This window comes from Lotus japonicus, chromosome 5 (assembly GCF_012489685.1).
Source record: "Lotus japonicus ecotype B-129 chromosome 5, LjGifu_v1.2".
In the NCBI taxonomy this organism is placed as follows: domain Eukaryota; kingdom Viridiplantae; phylum Streptophyta; class Magnoliopsida; order Fabales; family Fabaceae; genus Lotus; species Lotus japonicus.
Genome location: NC_080045.1, coordinates 39,618,121 through 39,636,340, shown reverse-complemented (window position 1 = coordinate 39,636,340; position 18,220 = coordinate 39,618,121). Strand labels below are relative to the sequence as shown.

Sequence of the window (18,220 nt, the reverse complement as noted above, 5' to 3'; positions counted from 1 at the left end):
CATTCAAACTCAAACTCTCAACAGCAACAGTATCCGATCATTCGAATCTGAACCCACATCATTCTCAAACGATTCAAACAGGTATTTACTGCTCCAAAATTTCGTGCATCGCATCAAAGCATACTCTCTATTCTCTTCATCAAATATAGCAGCTCTTCCAATCAGTTTCGAGAATCTTCTCTCACATTATTCACTGTAACTCACAGGGTTCAGAGTGTGACAGAACCAAACCCACTCGACATCAAAGGGAGGAAGAATCATCAACAACATCCAAAGATCACGGTACCTGCAAAAACGTTGAAGTTCTTCCACCGTAAGATGAGATTACCGATCAGAAATTTGAGGTAGTTTACAGTTGAGGACCCCATCAACAATACAGTTTGAGGTACCACTTGAATCCTTGCTCCCCTTCGTTTCTGCACTAGATTTCGACTTTTGAGACATTGTATGCCAATTGCGAGTTGAATGAGACAAGAAATTTGAGGATTGGAAGAAGCAAAGTCGCGGGATTGAAGTTTTCAGATTTGGGGATTTTGGGTCTGTTCTAGGGTTCTTCTCTTATAAGGATGAAAAGGACTAAATTGAAGGTTCAATGTTTCCCCCCAACGTTCCAATCCACGTGGCTAGGAGAGATGGACACTTAACGTGCCAAATCATCGTCTCCGTTAACGTTCACTAACGGGAGAAAAGGCAGGGACCAAAGTGATCGACGTTTGCCAACTTCAGGGACTACGGACGACATTTCCTTAGAATAGGGACTAATTTGCCCGACGCCTGTAACTTTAGGGACCAAAGTGACCATTCACCCAGATTTTTTTGGTTGGAGATTAACGATGTAATTAGAATTAATGTTTTTTACATGCAGAATTAATGTTAAACAAATGAAGTTTTTTATTTTTTTAAATTTTAATCATTTTAAATATTTATTTATTTACTGACATGGCATTTCAGTGTCACATGAGATCAGATCCACGTCGTGAAATGAGCGCCACCTAAGCCAACTCTGTTACCAATTGGACGGAGATTAGACGGAACGACCTAATTTTCACAAATTAAAAATTTACGGACTAAAACAGCTCGTTTTAAATATTAAGGAATCAAATCGCACAAGTGTGATACATCAGGGACCAAAAGTGTAATTAAGCCAAAATAGAATAGAAGAATCCATTTTGGGGTGAAAAATATAATATTATGGATTTCAAGAGGGTGAAAATATGAAAAATAATAATTCATGGGGATGATGTTGCAATTAAAGACAGTGTCGAAATTTACCATTAATGGCAATTAAGATTGGATAAGCATCCTCTCATGTGAAATATTATGAATATTTCATTACAAAAATATTCAAAGTCCAAATACATTTATCATAAAGCTGATTATCAATAATAACTTGATAAAATATTAAAATAATATATATTAATACTAAGAGATTAATTTCTATATACTGACAGTGTAAAATAATTTATATAGTCATTCAATCACATCCTTCCATTTCATGTTTTAAATATTATTAAATTCAAAATTAATATGAGCTAGGAAAATGGAGGATGAGATTTGGACTGGGCGGGACATACACGATACTCACGCCCCGCCCAAGAGCAAGAGAACGACTGAGCAAAGACAGCCATGGCGGGAATCAGCGACGCGGTGAATATCCTTGCTTTCCCTTAGGGGGACCCACGAGCCAGCTGGAAGATTCTTTTGGATTTGTCCTGTATGCATAGGGGTTTGGGCCCTGGATGTCAGGCCCAAACATAGGAAAAGTTCATGTCATGACCACACCCTCTATAAAAGGGGAGGTCACCCACTTGTACGAACTTAACCTTTTAAACATTTAATGAGAATATTCCTTTTGTGATATTTTTAGTACTCTGCTAGGGTTTACTTTCCGTCAGATCTCCCTAGTACGGAACATTGGCGCCATCTGTGGGTCTTACTCTGATCTACTACTTGACATAGAGGGTGCGTTTTAAGATCCATGGAAACTCGTTCATGTGGTGTGGGCCACCGCGATCATCGTCGGAGGGGTGGTCGTCACGGCGGCCGCGGCGGTGGACGGTCCAACAACCGCGAAGTACCTCAAGAGTCGGAGCAGGAGGCTTCTTCGGCGGGGGTTCACTCGGTGGCACAGTCACCGGTCTCGTTGGTGAATGCAGCTCCAGGAAGACCTTCAGATCTGATAGCTAGATCAGATCCAGGTGTCAGGTGACGATCAGCGCCGCCTGAGTATGTAAATCTGGATGACCTCAAAACCAGCGTTCCGAGAAAAGTGCCAGAGGTGGTGACGGGAATCACTCCGGCGGCCTTGCAACAAATGTTGGACACTTTGCAAAAAGTACAAAGCCAGAACGAGCAGTTGCAAGCCCAGGTGCAGTACTTAACTCAACGACAAGACTATAAGCAAGAACAACGGCTCGAGGCCGAAGACGTTGTTGAATTCCAGCCTTTTGTTCCCGCCATCACACGGGTGGGCATACCAAAACATCTGCAAACGATGGCATTGGACGCCTTTTCAGGCGACTCAGACCCTATGGAACACTTGCGTTATTTTAACACGAAAATGGTTATTGGAGGAGCAACAGATGAGGTGAAGTGTAGGTTGTTACCATCAACATTCAAGGGGATGGCGATGCAATGGTTCATCCGTCAACCGCCCTTCTCCATTGACAATTTTACTGATTTGTCCACAAAGTTCTTAACTCAATTCTTCGCCAATAAAACTACCAAGGCAACCATGTTTGATCTTATCAGCATACATCAACAGCCAGGGGAGAAGCTCAAGAGCTACATGGCGCGATTTAGTAAAATGGCGGTTCAACTGAAGGAGGACAATCCGGATGTTTGCTTGGCGTCTTTCAAAAATGGTCTTCGTGCGGGTGACTTGAATCGGGACTTAACGAGGCGACCAGCAAAAGACATGATGGACCTTCGTGCTCGTGTTCAGGAATTCATATTAATTGAGCAGGATGATCAGAAAAAACAAGAAAGAGAGGAAGGACGCAAGCAAGACCATTCCGGCGGGGTTTCGCAGGATAAACCTAAGGCAGGGAAGGAAACCAGGGTAGCACAAACCCCTCGTGTACCAAGACCGGGACCATACCAAAACTCCAAACCAGGATTCCAAAATACATGGCACCGTAATTCTCAAGGTCCCGCTGCAGCCACAACTGGTCAGCATGGTACTACGCCAGCTCCAGTTCCACTTACAAAGTTAAATGCGCCCTTAAGCACCATTTTAAGGGCCGTTGGGCAGACAAATGTTGTGCAGTACCCGCCACCACCGCGGCGACCGCCAGCTAATGTAGATACCAATAGGTGGTGCGAATAACACAAAGCGTTGGGGCATACGACGGATAATTGTTGGAATTTGAGGCGGGAAATTGATCGATTGATTAAGGCTGGTCATCTGGCAAACTTCGTTAAAGACACAGCAACGCCAGAAGTCGCTAGGATCACCCAAGGAGACAAAGGCAAAGGCAAGGAGATAGTGGAGGAGTTGGGCGATCCTGTTGGGGAATGTTCATCTATTGCAGGAGGATTTGGCGGGGGTGCAATTTCAAGTAAGGCTAGAAAGCGCTATGTGGCGGCAGTACACTCAGTACATGAGGCAAGCGAAAGCGAGTGTTGGGTGAATCACTCCCCTATCATATTCACTCCTCAGGATTTTGCGCACGTGATTCCCCATGACAACGACCCAATTGTGGTAACAATCAGGGTTAACAATTATGTCACGAAGAAAGTATTTTTAGACCAGGGGTCTTCGGCGGATATCATTTATGGAGATGCCTTTGATCGCCTGGGGCTAAAAGAGTCAGACTTGAGGCCGTATAAAGGAACCTTGGTAGGGTTTACAGGGGACCGTGTCACTGTTCGAGGATATGTGGAAATACCAACTGCTTTTGGCGAAGGAGAGTTTGTAAAGAAATTTCAAGTGAAGTACTTAGTCCTGGCGTGCAGAGCCAACTACAATGTACTCTTGGGACGAGACACCCTCAACAAGCTATGTGCGGTCGTTTCGACAGCTCATTTGACCGTTAAATATCCAGCCTGCAATGGAAAGGTGGGGGTATTACATGTGGACCAAAATGCAGCAAGAGAATGTTATCTAAGAAGTGTGGCGCTTTATGGGCGTAAGGCCGCCAAAGAAAGTCACAGAATCACAGAGATCTTTCCGCAAGAGGGATTCAGTTTGGATCCAAGAGACGATGCTGATGATTTCCGCCCACAACCTCTGGAAGAAACCAAGCAAGTGCAAATTAAGGATAAAATTTTAAAGATTGGTAGCAGTTTGACAAAGGAGCAAGAGGAAAGGTTGATCACCCTGCTGGGTGATAATTTGGATCTCTTTGCATGGACCATCAATGATGTACCAGGGATTGACCCCAATGTGATCACTCACAAATTGGCTATTCGACCAGGGGCGACCCCAGTCACCCAGCCAAGGCGGAGAATGAGTGATGAAAAGAATAAGGCAGTACAATTAGAGACTGAGAAACTAATCAAGGCTCGCTTCATCCGTGAGGTGCAGTACCCGACATGGCTCGCCAATGTTGTGATGGTCAAAAAATCTAATGGGAAGTGGCGAATGTGCACGGACTACACAAGCTTGAACAAAGTGTGTCCTAAAGATTCATATCCACTTCCCAATGTCGATAAACTTGTGGATGGAGCGTCGGGGAATGAACTTTTAAGTCTCATGGATGCTTACTCGGGCTACAATCAAATCATGATGCATCCATCGGATGAAGAGAGTACAGCATTTATGACCAATCAGGCGAATTACTGTTACAAGACAATGCCCTTTGGATTGAAGAATGCAGGAGCTACGTACCAACGGCTCATGGATAAAATCTTTTCAAAACAAGTGGGCAGGAATATGGAGGTATATGTGGACGACATGATCGTAAAGTCCGCCAGGGCTAGTGATCATGGCGGCGATCTTAAGGAAGCGTTTACTCAATTAAGAACATATCAAATGAAGTTGAATCCTGAGAAGTGTTCTTTTGGGATCCAGGGAGGAAAGTTCTTGGGATTCATGTTGACATCGAGAGGAATAGAAGTGAATCCTGATAAGGGAAGGGCGATCTTCGAGATGAAAAGCCCAACAAGTGTCAAAGAAGTTCAGCGTTTGACAGGACGAATGGCCGCCTTGTCACGTTTCTTGCCAATGGCGGGTGACAAAGCGGCCCCATTCTTCACATGCTTAAAAAAGAATTCAAAGTTTCAGTGGACAGAGGAATGCGAACAAGCTTTTACCAAATTAAAGGAATCATTGGCCACATTGCCAGTACTTTCCAAGCCAACACCATGCTTTCCATTAGTGCTCTATCTAGCAGTTACTGACAAGGCGGTGAGTACAGTGTTGCTCCAGGAAGAGGGAAAAAAGAAGAAAGTTATATATTTCGTGAGCCATACTTTAACGGGGGCAGAGTTGCGGTACCAAAAAATTGAAAAGGCTGCATTGGCGATTTTGAAAACTGCGAGGCGCCTTGGGCCTTATTTCCAAAGTTTCCAAGTTAAAGTTAAAACTGATGTTCCCTTAAGACAAGTACTTCAGAAGCCCGATTTGTCAGGGCGATTGGTTAGCTGGTCAGTGGAATTGTCAGAATATGATATACAATATGAGCCAAGGGGCCAAGTCACAATTCAAAGTTTGATCGACTTCGTGGCGGAATTAACACCCATGGAAGGCGAGAAGACTCGAGGAGAATGGGTCCTATCTGTGGATGGATCCTCTAATAAGACTGGAAGTGGGGCTGGGATAACAATTGAAAGTCCAGAAAAAATGATCATTGAACAGTCTCTGAAGTTCGAGTTCAAGGCGAGCAACAATCAATCTGAGTATGAGGCTTTGATTGCCGGCTTAAGACTAGCCATTGAGCTGGGGGTCCAAAAGTTATTTATCAAGGGAGATTCGCAGTTAGTGGTTAAACAGGTGAAAGGCGAGTACCAAGTAAAGGATCCGCAACTTTCCAAATACTTGGAAGTGGTACACAAATTGATGATGGAGGTCAAAGAAATTAAGATAGAACATGTCCCGAGGGGCAAATGAGAGGGCAGATGTGTTAGCAAAATTGGCGAGCACAGGGAGATTGGGCAATTACCAAACAGTCATTCAGGAAACCCTGCCTCGCCCGAGCATTGAATTGGTAGAAATAAAGTTGAAAGCAGTCAAGTCAGTAATTGAAGGCGAGCCTTCTTGGATGGAGTCAATCAAAATCTTCCTAGAAAACCCTCCAAAGGATGACGATGTGAACACAAGAGCGAAACGAAGGGAAGCCAGTTTTTACACAGTGGTGGATGGTGAGTTGTATCGGCGGGGAATTATGTCCCCTATGCTCAAATGCGTTGACACCAGGGACGCCCATGGAATAATGGCGGAAGTCCATGAAGGTGTTTGTTCAAGCCATATAGGCGGGAAATCCTTGGCGGTGAAAATTGTGAGAGTTGGATTTTATTGGCCGACAATGAAGAAGGACTGTCTTGAGTATGTTAAGAAATGTGAAAAATGTCAAGTCTTCTCTGACTTGCACAAGGCTCCGCCAGAAGAGTTAACAACCATGATGGCGCCTTGGCCATTTGCTATGTGGGGGGTAGACATTTTGGGACCATTCCCAATAGCGAAGGCACAAATGAAATATATCATCGTGGCGGTTGATTACTTCACTAAGTGGATAGAAGCTGAGGCAGTGGCAACTATCACGGCCACCAAGGTCAGGAGCTTCTTGTGGCGAAGGATTGTTTGTAGATTTGGGGTCCCCATGGCATTAGTAATGGATAACGGAACACAATTCACAAGTAGTGTTACCCGGGAATTTTGTACAGAAATGGGAATCGAGATGCGATTTGCCTCTGTAGAACATCCACAAACCAATGGGCAGGCTGAATCGGCTAACAAGGTTATCCTGAAAGGTTTAAAGAAGAAACTGGATGAAGCAAAAGGGCTTTGGGCGGAGGAACTACCAGGCGTTCTTTGGGCATACAACACCACTGAACAGACAAGCACAAAGGAAACCCCGTATCGTTTAACTTATGGGACTGACGCCATGCTCCCAGTGGAAATTGAAAACCAAAATTGGCGAGTGGCTCGGTTTAATGAGAATGACAACGGGGAAAATTTGATAGCAAATCTAGTCATGCTGCCCGAGGAACAACGTGAGGCTCACATAAGGAATGAGGCGGGAAAAATGAAGGTTGCAAGAAAATTCTCAACGAAAGTAGTGCCAAGAAAAATGAGGGTAGGAGACTTAGTGCTCCGAAAAAATACAATACCCGATAAACACAACAAACTTTCACCCAACTGGGGCGGGCCTTACAGGATTATAGGCGATGTTGGAGGAGGAGCTTATAAGTTGGAACAACTAAATGGTCAAAAGGTTCCACGAACATGGAACGCCTCTCATCTAAAGCAGTATTTTAGTTAATAGAAACAACCAAAGGTGAATGAAGCCGCACTCTTTTTTCCTTTCTTTGGAGAGGTTTTTAATGAGGCGGCATGTAAAAAGAATGGAGACAATTGTTCTCATGTATGAAAGAGAAATGAAGATTATTTCAACGAAAGTTGCTTTTTCAATTTATATTACGACTTTATGAAAAATAAATCGTATCAAGGTATATAATACCGCGAATAAACCTTTCGGAATAAGAAAGTATCGCCATCCAATATTGCAAGACTTGGCAATTCTAGTGGCCACTAGAAACCAAGCCTCGTCGAAAAATCGACTAAGGTATATAGACCTAAGTAACAACAATAATTGATAACAACTCAAGGTAACAACGAATAAATTTAAAACGGTCTTCATTAAAAGCAAGAAAAAGGGGCGACGCCCGTACAAGATTTGGAATGATAAAAGACAAAAGGGCAAGGCCCCAAAGATAAAGATGACTCAACAAAATAAAAACAAATTACAAATTCAAGCCAGATTCTCATTGTTGGCGTTGTTGCCCTGGCTTGTCCCAGCTTGAGGGTCTTCTTTCTCGTGGTCCTCGTTCTTGTGCTGCTCATTCCCATCCTCGCCATCTTCTTCAGGCTCACTTTCATCATCGAATTGGGGAAGGAGGTCGAGGCTAATGTCATCATCACCAACTACTTGACCATCCTTGATCTCCTTCAGCCACCCAATACGGGAAAGATCAAAGCCCGGCTCAACCACACTAATTTGCTCTTTGGCCGCCAGAAAGCCTTGAGCAAGCTGGAGATAAGCACGCCCCAAGATGGAAGCACTTAGGCGTTCATACTTCTTTTCCAGTTTTTGACATTTGGCCTGAACATCAGTGTGTTTGTCGTTGATGGTTTCCTTTAGGGACTTGGTCTTCTGAAGGAGCAAGTCAGAAGCAGCCAAGTCATCAGTTAACTTAGCACATCTCTCCTCAGTAGCCTTCAGGTTTTTGTTGGCGGTTTCAGCATCGGCCTTCGCTCGCTCATATGCTGTCTTATAATCAGCCGCCTTCTTTTCATAACGGTTCTTGGCCGATATCAACTCCTTCACGCACTGAGCCATTCCCGCCACAGTACTGGCGGCAGAAAGCGCGTGATGGATCGCCAAGGAAGCAATGTTGGGGGGGCCTTGACCGGAAATGTCCTTGTGAATCCGGTTGTCAAAAGTACGGGTCATGAATTCCAGCCCATTGAAGTGACGATCTGACAAGTTCAGCAAGGGGGGAGGAGCCTCGCCACCAATGGCTGAGCTAGGGCCAGCTTGGTTAAATGGAGTTGGTGGGCGGTTGATTAGCGCGCTTGAATCTTGTTGAGGGGGCGGGACATTGTCATGTCCCTTCTTTTTCTCAGCCGGATGACCTTTTGGATCGAGAGTCGATTGGTGGAGAGGCTTACCACCAGCAGCGCCTGAAGTTTTTTGACGCTTAGGGTCCCTGACGTTGTCAGAGCCCGAAGTACCTTCATTCTTCTTCTTTTGCTCAGTTTCGGCGGCCCTCTTCTTCGCCGCCGCAGCAGACTGGGCGAGGTATTCCTTCATCTTGAGGGGGTTGGCATCAACCTTGCTTTTTCCCATCGTGGCTGCATGGAAAACATCGATTAGGCGAGGTACATAAACAAAAAGAAAAACAAGTTGTGCAAAAAATTATGAACTTACTAAAAAATTGATTTAAAGTGCCGGATTTCGACGCTTCAATCAAGTCATGACCAGAGATCACTGGTAGTGTGCGGATGTAATCGGCGATGGCTTGCTCGGATTCATCCAAGGCGTCGTATGAAACAGATATTTTTCGGCGAGGGTTTTTTGTCTAGTAAAAGGGGAAGAGAGGTTGGTTATTGGAATCTCGAAACAAGTTATTCATTTCAGGCGACTCCATGACTTTGAAATATTTTTTCTGCCACACTTTGTAATGGCTTTTAAGGGCGGTGAATCGGCTCATGTTCTTGCGAGCCAAAAGGGGAACCCACTTGACAGATGTAGGTTTTGTGGTGACTGTCTTATAAAAAAGGAAAAATAAGGGGTAGGTGGGAGTGCAACTCAAATGTTCACAGAGAATTTCGAAGCAGCGAATGAAACCCCAGGCGTTGGGCTGGAGTTGACAAGGCGCCACGTTCAAAAAGGTAAGAACGTGGCATATGAAGGGCGAGAAAGGGAGTTTGATATTCAAATCCAAGAAGAAATAACCATAAACAAAAAAGAAATCGGGCGATTCATCAGTAGGTTCCTTGCGTAAAAGAACGCAATCATCCTCTCCACAGGGAAGAACATTTAACAGGTGATCTTCGCTATTAGAGGTGGCGGGATTTATCTTTGTAAACCCTTGGGAAGATATTCGAAGCGAGTTGATGCTCCCAACACTGCCCCAGATTGAGCGCCAAAGACATTTATCTTCAACCAAATGCACGTTGGAACGCCATTCGGGTGAAGACAAGTCTCCATTGGAGGAGAGAATGGAGTCTAGGGAGCCAGCGGGACCGGAATCCTCGTGGGTGGAAGGCGAGGAATGAATTTCAATAATAGTGGGGGCAGAAACTCCCCCATTGAGGGTAGAAACTTCCCCCTCTGTGGAAGGGGAAGAGAGTTCTAAGGAAGAAAGGCTGAAATTTTGGGTAGACATACTAGGAAATCTCATAAAAAAAAAATATAAAAAGAAGAAGATGAACAGATGCAGAAAGAAAAAGAAGAAGATGAACAGATGCAGAAAGAAAAAGAAGCAGAAGACGAACAGTGTTAAGAAAGAAGAAGAAGGACTCACCGGAGGACGAAGTGGAGGATTGAGTAAAGAGGATGTCGGCTATGGGGGAGCACCGCGCAATGACGACGGTCGGTGTGATGGAGGTTCGCCGGAGATCAGAGAGAAGAAGGTGAAAGTCGCAGAGAAAGTTTGAGGGTAAGGGTTTTCGGAGAATGAAAGGTAAAAAGGTTTTCAGAGAGTGAAAAGTGAAAAAGAAAAAAGGTTTTTATAAAGGAAAAGGAAGGAGAGAGAAATGAGACCGTGAAGATCGTGGGATCATGAAGAGTCGTGGGATCGTGGGATTTGAAATTTGAAAAGACGTTACTCCTCGAGACGCACAACTGAAAATTGCATTTATGATAAATGATGACGAAATCCCGGAAAATAAGGAAACGTGCGTCAGTTGAAAAGACGTGATTGACGGTTATGACCAATGGCGATCTATCTTCGAAGCGGTAACAAAGGCGGCGAAATATGAAAATGGCGATGTAACAACGAAAATAAAATGGCGATGTAACAACGAAAATAAATTGGTGATGTTTCAACGATGCGGCGAGAAATAGCGGTATCCTGACACGTCACAAAGCAAATGATAAAAACGGGCAACAAAGTTACATATTAAAGACATTTCGACTTAAGTTACCTGAGTCTCATGTCTTGGGGGCATGTGGACTGGGCGGGACATACACGATACTCACGCCCCGCCCAAGAGCAAGCGAACGACTGAGCAAAGACAGCCATGGCGGGAATCAGCGACGCGGTGAATATCCTTGCTTTCCCTTAGGGGGACCCACGAGCCAGCTGGAAGATTCTTTTGGATTTGTCCTGTATGCATAGGGGTTTGGGCCCTGGATGTCAGGCCCAAACATAGGAAAAGTCCATGTCATGACCACACCCTCTATAAAAGGGGAGGTCACCCACTTGTACGAACTTAACCTTTTAAACATTTAATGAGAATATTCCTTTTGTGATATTTTTAGTACTCTGCTAGGGTTTACTTTCCGTCAGATCTCCCTAGTACGGAACAAGATTGAACGATGATGTAAAACTTACTTACATCGTCAAAAGTAATTCTTTATACTATTAGAATATTAAAAGTCAAAAGTTCATGATCAGGTTAATACTCAGTTTTACTTTATTTTTTTTATATCGGAAAAATAAATTGCACCATTTATGGTTTGCCATCAAGACCTGCCTCACTCAACCAACATGTCCTCTAACTCTTAACACTCGAGCTATCATTCAAAGACAGTTTTACTTTATCTTTTTTGCTACATTACAAAACAACAGTTTTACTTTATTAATCATTAATAACTTGATAAAAATATAAAATTAATTTTCATTAACAAAATTATTTATTGACATCCCTGACTAATTATTAATTCAGTTTAAATATGATAAATACACTTATTAATATTTTTATTACATGTACTTATTGATATTTAATACACTGTAAATGATTTATTATCTTAAGTATATAGTGATTTTCTCTGGTAACAAAAAAAAATCTTAGGTATATAGTAAAATTGACTTGACCAAGTATTAATGAGATAATTAATTATAATATAAGATATAAATTAAAATTCATTAAAAAAATTATATTATTAAAAAATTAAATATCAAAAGTTTATGATAAGGTTTATAATCCGTTTGACTTTAGAATAATTAATAACAAGTATCCAAAAAAAAAAGCATTAATAGCTTGATAAAAATATTTAATTAATTTTAAAAAAAAATTTAATACATTACTAATTAATAATTAATTCAGTTTAAATATGATAAATACACTTATTGATATTTAATACAATGTAAATTAGTTTTTATCTTAACTATATAGTAAAGTTGACTTGACAAAGTATTTATGAGAATTAATTATGAGTTAAGCCACAAATTCAAACACATTAGAAAAGTCTTAAATAAGCTTTTGGTCCCTAAAATTATAAAGGGAATCAAATTGAGTCCCTAGAAAATTTTTGCATCAAATGTTATCCCTGGAAAAAAAATAATCAAATTAAGTCATTTTCATCAATTTTGATCGGTCAATAGTCCAGTGGTGAACCTAATCAACAAAGGTTGTCCACGTGAGTTTTTTCACATCAATTTTAGTTCCTATAAATTTTTTAAATTATATTTTCAGTCCTCCTTTCGACCACCACACTCCTCTACCTTCTTCACCAACCTCCTTCATTCTCTACTCGGAAATTTTTCAGACCATAACCCTTAACCCATAATTTTTTTCCCACACTCCTACACCTCCTTCATCCCCTTCCTCATCTTTTTCCTCTTTCATGAAACCAGAAACTTCCAACCATATCCATCAAATCTGATATCAACCAGCTCCATTGTGATAGAGTCAGTTCTCCCACCACCTCACCTTTGCAACGAGCCCGCCGCCGCTTCTCAACCCCGTTGTTAAGTTCAAACGCTAGATACATCATTTATTATATTTTGAATGATAACAATTTTCAAGAGTATAAGTGTAATGACTAAAAATTTCATATGGACGTAGTCCCATTGTTTGTGGGTGAACCAGGATATATTGCTTGTGTTTTTATCTTTTATTATCTTACACACTTGTCTGCTGCACCAAACGATTGCGAAAACGTTTTGAAAACTTATAATCGTTTGAAAACTCAAGTTTTACAAGAACACAATTCAAATCTCCCCCTCTTGGGTTGTATTACTGCATTTCACCCGTGATCACCTCAAACCACCCCCAATCTACCATATATGTTGAACTCCCCCCCTTTTATCGTCTCTCGTCAAGTGCATTTCGCCTGCAATACGTAAGCATTAGTGTTCAGTTTATTTTAAATCTTGTCTCGTGTTTTTTAAGTAATGTTTCTAGGCTATAATAAAAACAAAAATAAAATGCTCTGAATTCTTTTATAGATATTTCATTCAAATCTTGGATGCATAACATACTATGAACTTCAAATCTTGGTGACCCCTACAACTTGAAGATCTTTATACAATGAACTTCCATACTTTGAATTTGAATTTTTGGGTAGAGGATGAAGGATATTGGTGAAGAAGGTATAGGAGTGTGGTGGTGGGAAGGGGGACTAAAAATATGATTTAAAAAATTTACAGGGACTAAAATTGATGCGAAACCTCTACTAACTAGGTTCGCCACTGGACCATTGACTGGTCAAAATTGATGAAAATGACTTAATTTAATTAATAAAAATTCTAGGGATAACATTTTATGTAAAAAGAATTTAGGAACCCAATTTGATTCCCTTTACAATTTCAGGGACCAAAAGCCTATTTAAATCCATTAGAAAGTGTTTATATTATTAAAATATTAAATATAAGAATTTTATGATAAGGTTAATAATCAATTTTAATTTAATAATAATTAATAGCAAATAATAAAAAAATTATCATTAATAACTTGATAAAAATATTAAAGTAATTTTTAATAATAAAAATAATTTAATGACATTAATGACTAATTATTAATTCATTTTAAATATGTCCAATACACTCATTAATATTTAATGAAATTTAAATTAATTATTATCATATTAAAAATTAAAAATACTTTAATGAAAATTATTAAAAAATATTTAATAAATTATTGGAAAATAATCAACTAATTCTATGACAACTATGGTTTAAACAAAACAAATAATACTGCGAATCATTATAGTTCAGTGTTGAAGATAATATTTTTTAAAATTGAACAAATAATAATGAGAAATTTAATTAACATTTAAGTTCAAATATATAAATTCATTAATAAATTTATATTAGTTAATATTGTGAAATTACTTTATCGATCATTCATTATTCTCTTGTACCAAAAAAAAAGCTGCCAAAAAAAATAACTCCACTAATTGATTATAAAAAATAACTATCAAATAAATCGTAAAAAAATTATCAAATAATGAGAGACTTAATTATTAAAATTTATAATTAAATATAAAATGTCTATAATTATTGATAAAATCTACTTGATGAAACATCCATGAAAAAATTCATATAATTATTAAATTTATTAATTAATTTAATAATAATTATATTCTTAAATATATTAAATGTTATATTATGAAAGATTTAAACTATGAGACATATGGGTTAGGGTGGGGGAGGTCCAATGATCAATCCCTTGAAGGTGTAATTTATCATTCCAATGTAAAAAAAAAATTTAAAGATTCAAACTATTTTATGATCTCGCAAAAAGTTTCAACTCTTTCACACAACCCCTTATTAAATATTCAGTAAAAGTTCTTTCTCAAGTATTTTTTCGTTATTTAGAACAAAACTTCATCCCTACATACTTGATAATTTCGAAGTCCATCAACCATTTTATACAACCGATCTTATTTACATGAAGGAATCAAGTGCAATTTTGGAGATAAATGACATAAAGAAAACACATTTTACTTCAATAAGATGCCATTTATTTTAATAATATATGTTTGGAGCTACATTATAATAGTTCCCAACTACAACAATAATGAAAATTCAAATCCTGAGCAGTCTTAACCATATCACATACATGAAACTAGTTAATCTCCTCAGCTTTAGGAAATTGAAAACAACAGTAAATTAAAAAACATAGGCATCATCACCATCATCATCAAGGAAAGATCTCAGAAAAATTCAGGGGTCCTCCATACCCTCCCATGTTATCAAATCCAAACGAGTGATGAGCCTGCGTCATGGGGCCTTGAAAAATTTGTTGTGGGAACGCTTGAGGGGGTGGAGGCGGTGGGTTGTTGAAATGGATCATGTCATTGTTGATACCACCAAAACCATCAACAAATTGATGAATTGGTGGGTTGGTAGCAGCAGTAGTAACACCGCAGAGAAGGACTTGCTTCTTAAGCTCGACTAGTGCCTCCCTGAATATCTCAAGTTGAGGCCTATTCATCTCCTCCGCCTTACAAGCCCACCAGAATTGGGCTTGAGCCTCCTTGCGCATGCGGTTAAGCTCCTCACTGTTCTTCCTATCGGCGTCCAGCTGGTTGTTGATTCGGGTGAGATGCACATTGAGGTCACGCACATTGGCGCTTCGCTGAGCCTCAATGTACCTCATGGTGATGGAAGTTTGATGTGGGGCTTGAGAGAGGTAGCGTTGGGTGATGACATCCACGCTAGGGTGCCCGAAAGAGAAGGCTTTCTCACCAGGTGAAAAGACTATGAGAGCGAGCTCTACACCACAAAGGGTGCATAACTCGTTAGCTTTCTTGAAGAGCCCGTTACGGCGCTTCGAGAAGGTAACTTGAAGGTTGCTCATATTGTCAATTTTTTTCATCTCGATCTTTTGTCTTCCCCTGTATTTCTTTCCAGAGGTTTCAGGAGTTGACATGGTTACAGGATGAATGAAATGAAAGGAGATAATGGGATTAGAGTTAAGAAGATGAGTTGCATACACATTTTGTAATGAGTTGTGTGAAAGGTTTTTATAGGCATTTTTTACACTCAACTATTCATTGCATTTAGATGTTTCTAGATTGAGATATTGTGCATATCTCCTATTAGTGGTGGATATGGTAGAAAATTGATTGTGAATGAATGGTGCTCCAGGGACAGTTGTTCAGAATATTTCTATCCTTACTCAACAATGTTGGGATAAGATATATGAATTAGCTGTAAATGATATTAATCTTTTTATTTTCTGGAAAATGGTTGTTAGCTTAAAGTCCTTGATAATAAAACAGGAAAGAAAGTGAATGTGGATATATACAAATTAATCCATTAGATGGGTAATTTTATGAGATGAAAGCAAGATAGATGGTGAAAATAATAATTGATGCGAAACCTCTACTAACTAGGTTCGCCACTGGACCATTGACTGGTCAAAATTGATGAAAATGACTTAATTTAATTAATAAAAATTCTAGGGATAACATTTTATGTAAAAAGAATTTAGGAACCCAATTTGATTCCCTTTACAATTTCAGGGACCAAAAGCCTATTTAAATCCATTAGAAAGTGTTTATATTATTAAAATATTAAATATAAGAATTTTATGATAAGGTTAATAATCAATTTTACTTTAATAATAATTAATAGCAAATAATAAAAAAATTATCATTAATAACTTGATAAAAATATTAAAGTAATTTTTAATAATAAAAATAATTTAATGACATTAATGACTAATTATTAATTCATTTTAAATATGTCCAATACACTCATTAATATTTAATGAAATTTAAATTAATTATTATCATATTAAAAATTAAAAATACTTTAATGAAAATTATTAAAAAATATTTAATAAATTATTGGAAAATAATCAACTAATTCTATGACAACTATGGTTTAAACAAAACAAATAATACTGCGAATCATTATAGTTCAGTGTTGAAGATAATATTTTTTAAAATTGAACAAATAATAATGAGAAATTTAATTAACATTTAAGTTCAAATATATAAATTCATTAATAAATTTATATTAGTTAATATTGTGAAATTACTTTATCGATCATTCATTATTCTCTTGTACCAAAAAAAAAGCTGCCAAAAAAAATAACTCCACTAATTGATTATAAAAAATAACTATCAAATAAATCGTAAAAAAATTATCAAATAATGAGAGACTTAATTATTAAAATTTATAATTAAATATAAAATGTCTATAATTATTGATAAAATCTACTTGATGAAACATCCATGAAAAAATTCATATAATTATTAAATTTATTAATTAATTTAATAATAATTATATTCTTAAATATATTAAATGTTATATTATGAAAGATTTAAACTATGAGACATATGGGTTAGGGTGGGGGAGGTCCAATGATCAATCCCTTGAAGGTGTAATTTATCATTCCAATGTAAAAAAAAAATTTAAAGATTCAAACTATTTTATGATCTCGCAAAAAGTTTCAACTCTTTCACACAACCCCTTATTAAATATTCAGTAAAAGTTCTTTCTCAAGTATTTTTTCGTTATTTAGAACAAAACTTCATCCCTACATACTTGATAATTTCGAAGTCCATCAACCATTTTATACAACCGATCTTATTTACATGAAGGAATCAAGTGCAATTTTGGAGATAAATGACATAAAGAAAACACATTTTACTTCAATAAGATGCCATTTATTTTAATAATATATGTTTGGAGCTACATTATAATAGTTCCCAACTACAACAATAATGAAAATTCAAATCCTGAGCAGTCTTAACCATATCACATACACGAAACTAGTTAATCTCCTCAGCTTTAGGAAATTGAAAACAACAGTAAATTAAAAAACATAGGCATCATCACCATCATCATCAAGGAAAGATCTCAGAAAAATTCAGGGGTCCTCCATACCCTCCCATGTTATCAAATCCAAACGAGTGATGAGCCTGCGTCATGGGGCCTTGAAAAATTTGTTGTGGGAACGCTTGAGGGGGTGGAGGCGGTGGGTTGTTGAAATGGATCATGTCATTGTTGATACCACCAAAACCATCAACAAATTGATGAATTGGTGGGTTGGTAGCAGCAGTAGTAACACCGCAGAGAAGGACTTGCTTCTTAAGCTCGACTAGTGCCTCCCTGAATATCTCAAGTTGAGGCCTATTCATCTCCTCCGCCTTACAAGCCCACCAGAATTGGGCTTGAGCCTCCTTGCGCATGCGGTTAAGCTCCTCACTGTTCTTCCTATCGGCGTCCAGCTGGTTGTTGATTCGGGTGAGATGCACATTGAGGTCACGCACATTGGCGCTTCGCTGAGCCTCAATGTACCTCATGGTGATGGAAGTTTGATGTGGGGCTTGAGAGAGGTAGCGTTGGGTGATGACATCCACGCTAGGGTGCCCGAAAGAGAAGGCTTTCTCACCAGGTGAAAAGACTATGAGAGCGAGCTCTACACCACAAAGGGTGCATAACTCGTTAGCTTTCTTGAAGAGCCCGTTACGGCGCTTCGAGAAGGTAACTTGAAGGTTGCTCATATTGTCAATTTTTTTCATCTCGATCTTTTGTCTTCCCCTGTATTTCTTTCCAGAGGTTTCAGGAGTTGACATGGTTACAGGATGAATGAAATGAAAGGAGATAATGGGATTAGAGTTAAGAAGATGAGTTGCATACACATTTT

The 18,220-nt window shown here is 39.0% G+C and overlaps 2 protein-coding genes across 2 annotated transcripts; both read right to left on the bottom strand.

Annotated features, from left to right (window-relative positions):
- Positions 1-14,758: 14,758 nt before the first annotated feature.
- Positions 14,759-15,490, bottom strand: LOC130719533 (agamous-like MADS-box protein AGL62). Its single transcript, XM_057570154.1, has one exon. The coding sequence runs from the start codon at positions 15,488-15,490 to the stop codon at positions 14,759-14,761; it is 732 nt and encodes a 243-aa protein (XP_057426137.1).
- A 1,927-nt stretch (positions 15,491-17,417) lies between these two features.
- LOC130719532 (agamous-like MADS-box protein AGL62) lies at positions 17,418-18,149 on the bottom strand. The gene has a single exon (XM_057570153.1). The coding sequence runs from the start codon at positions 18,147-18,149 to the stop codon at positions 17,418-17,420; it is 732 nt and encodes a 243-aa protein (XP_057426136.1).
- Positions 18,150-18,220: the final 71 nt, after the last annotated feature.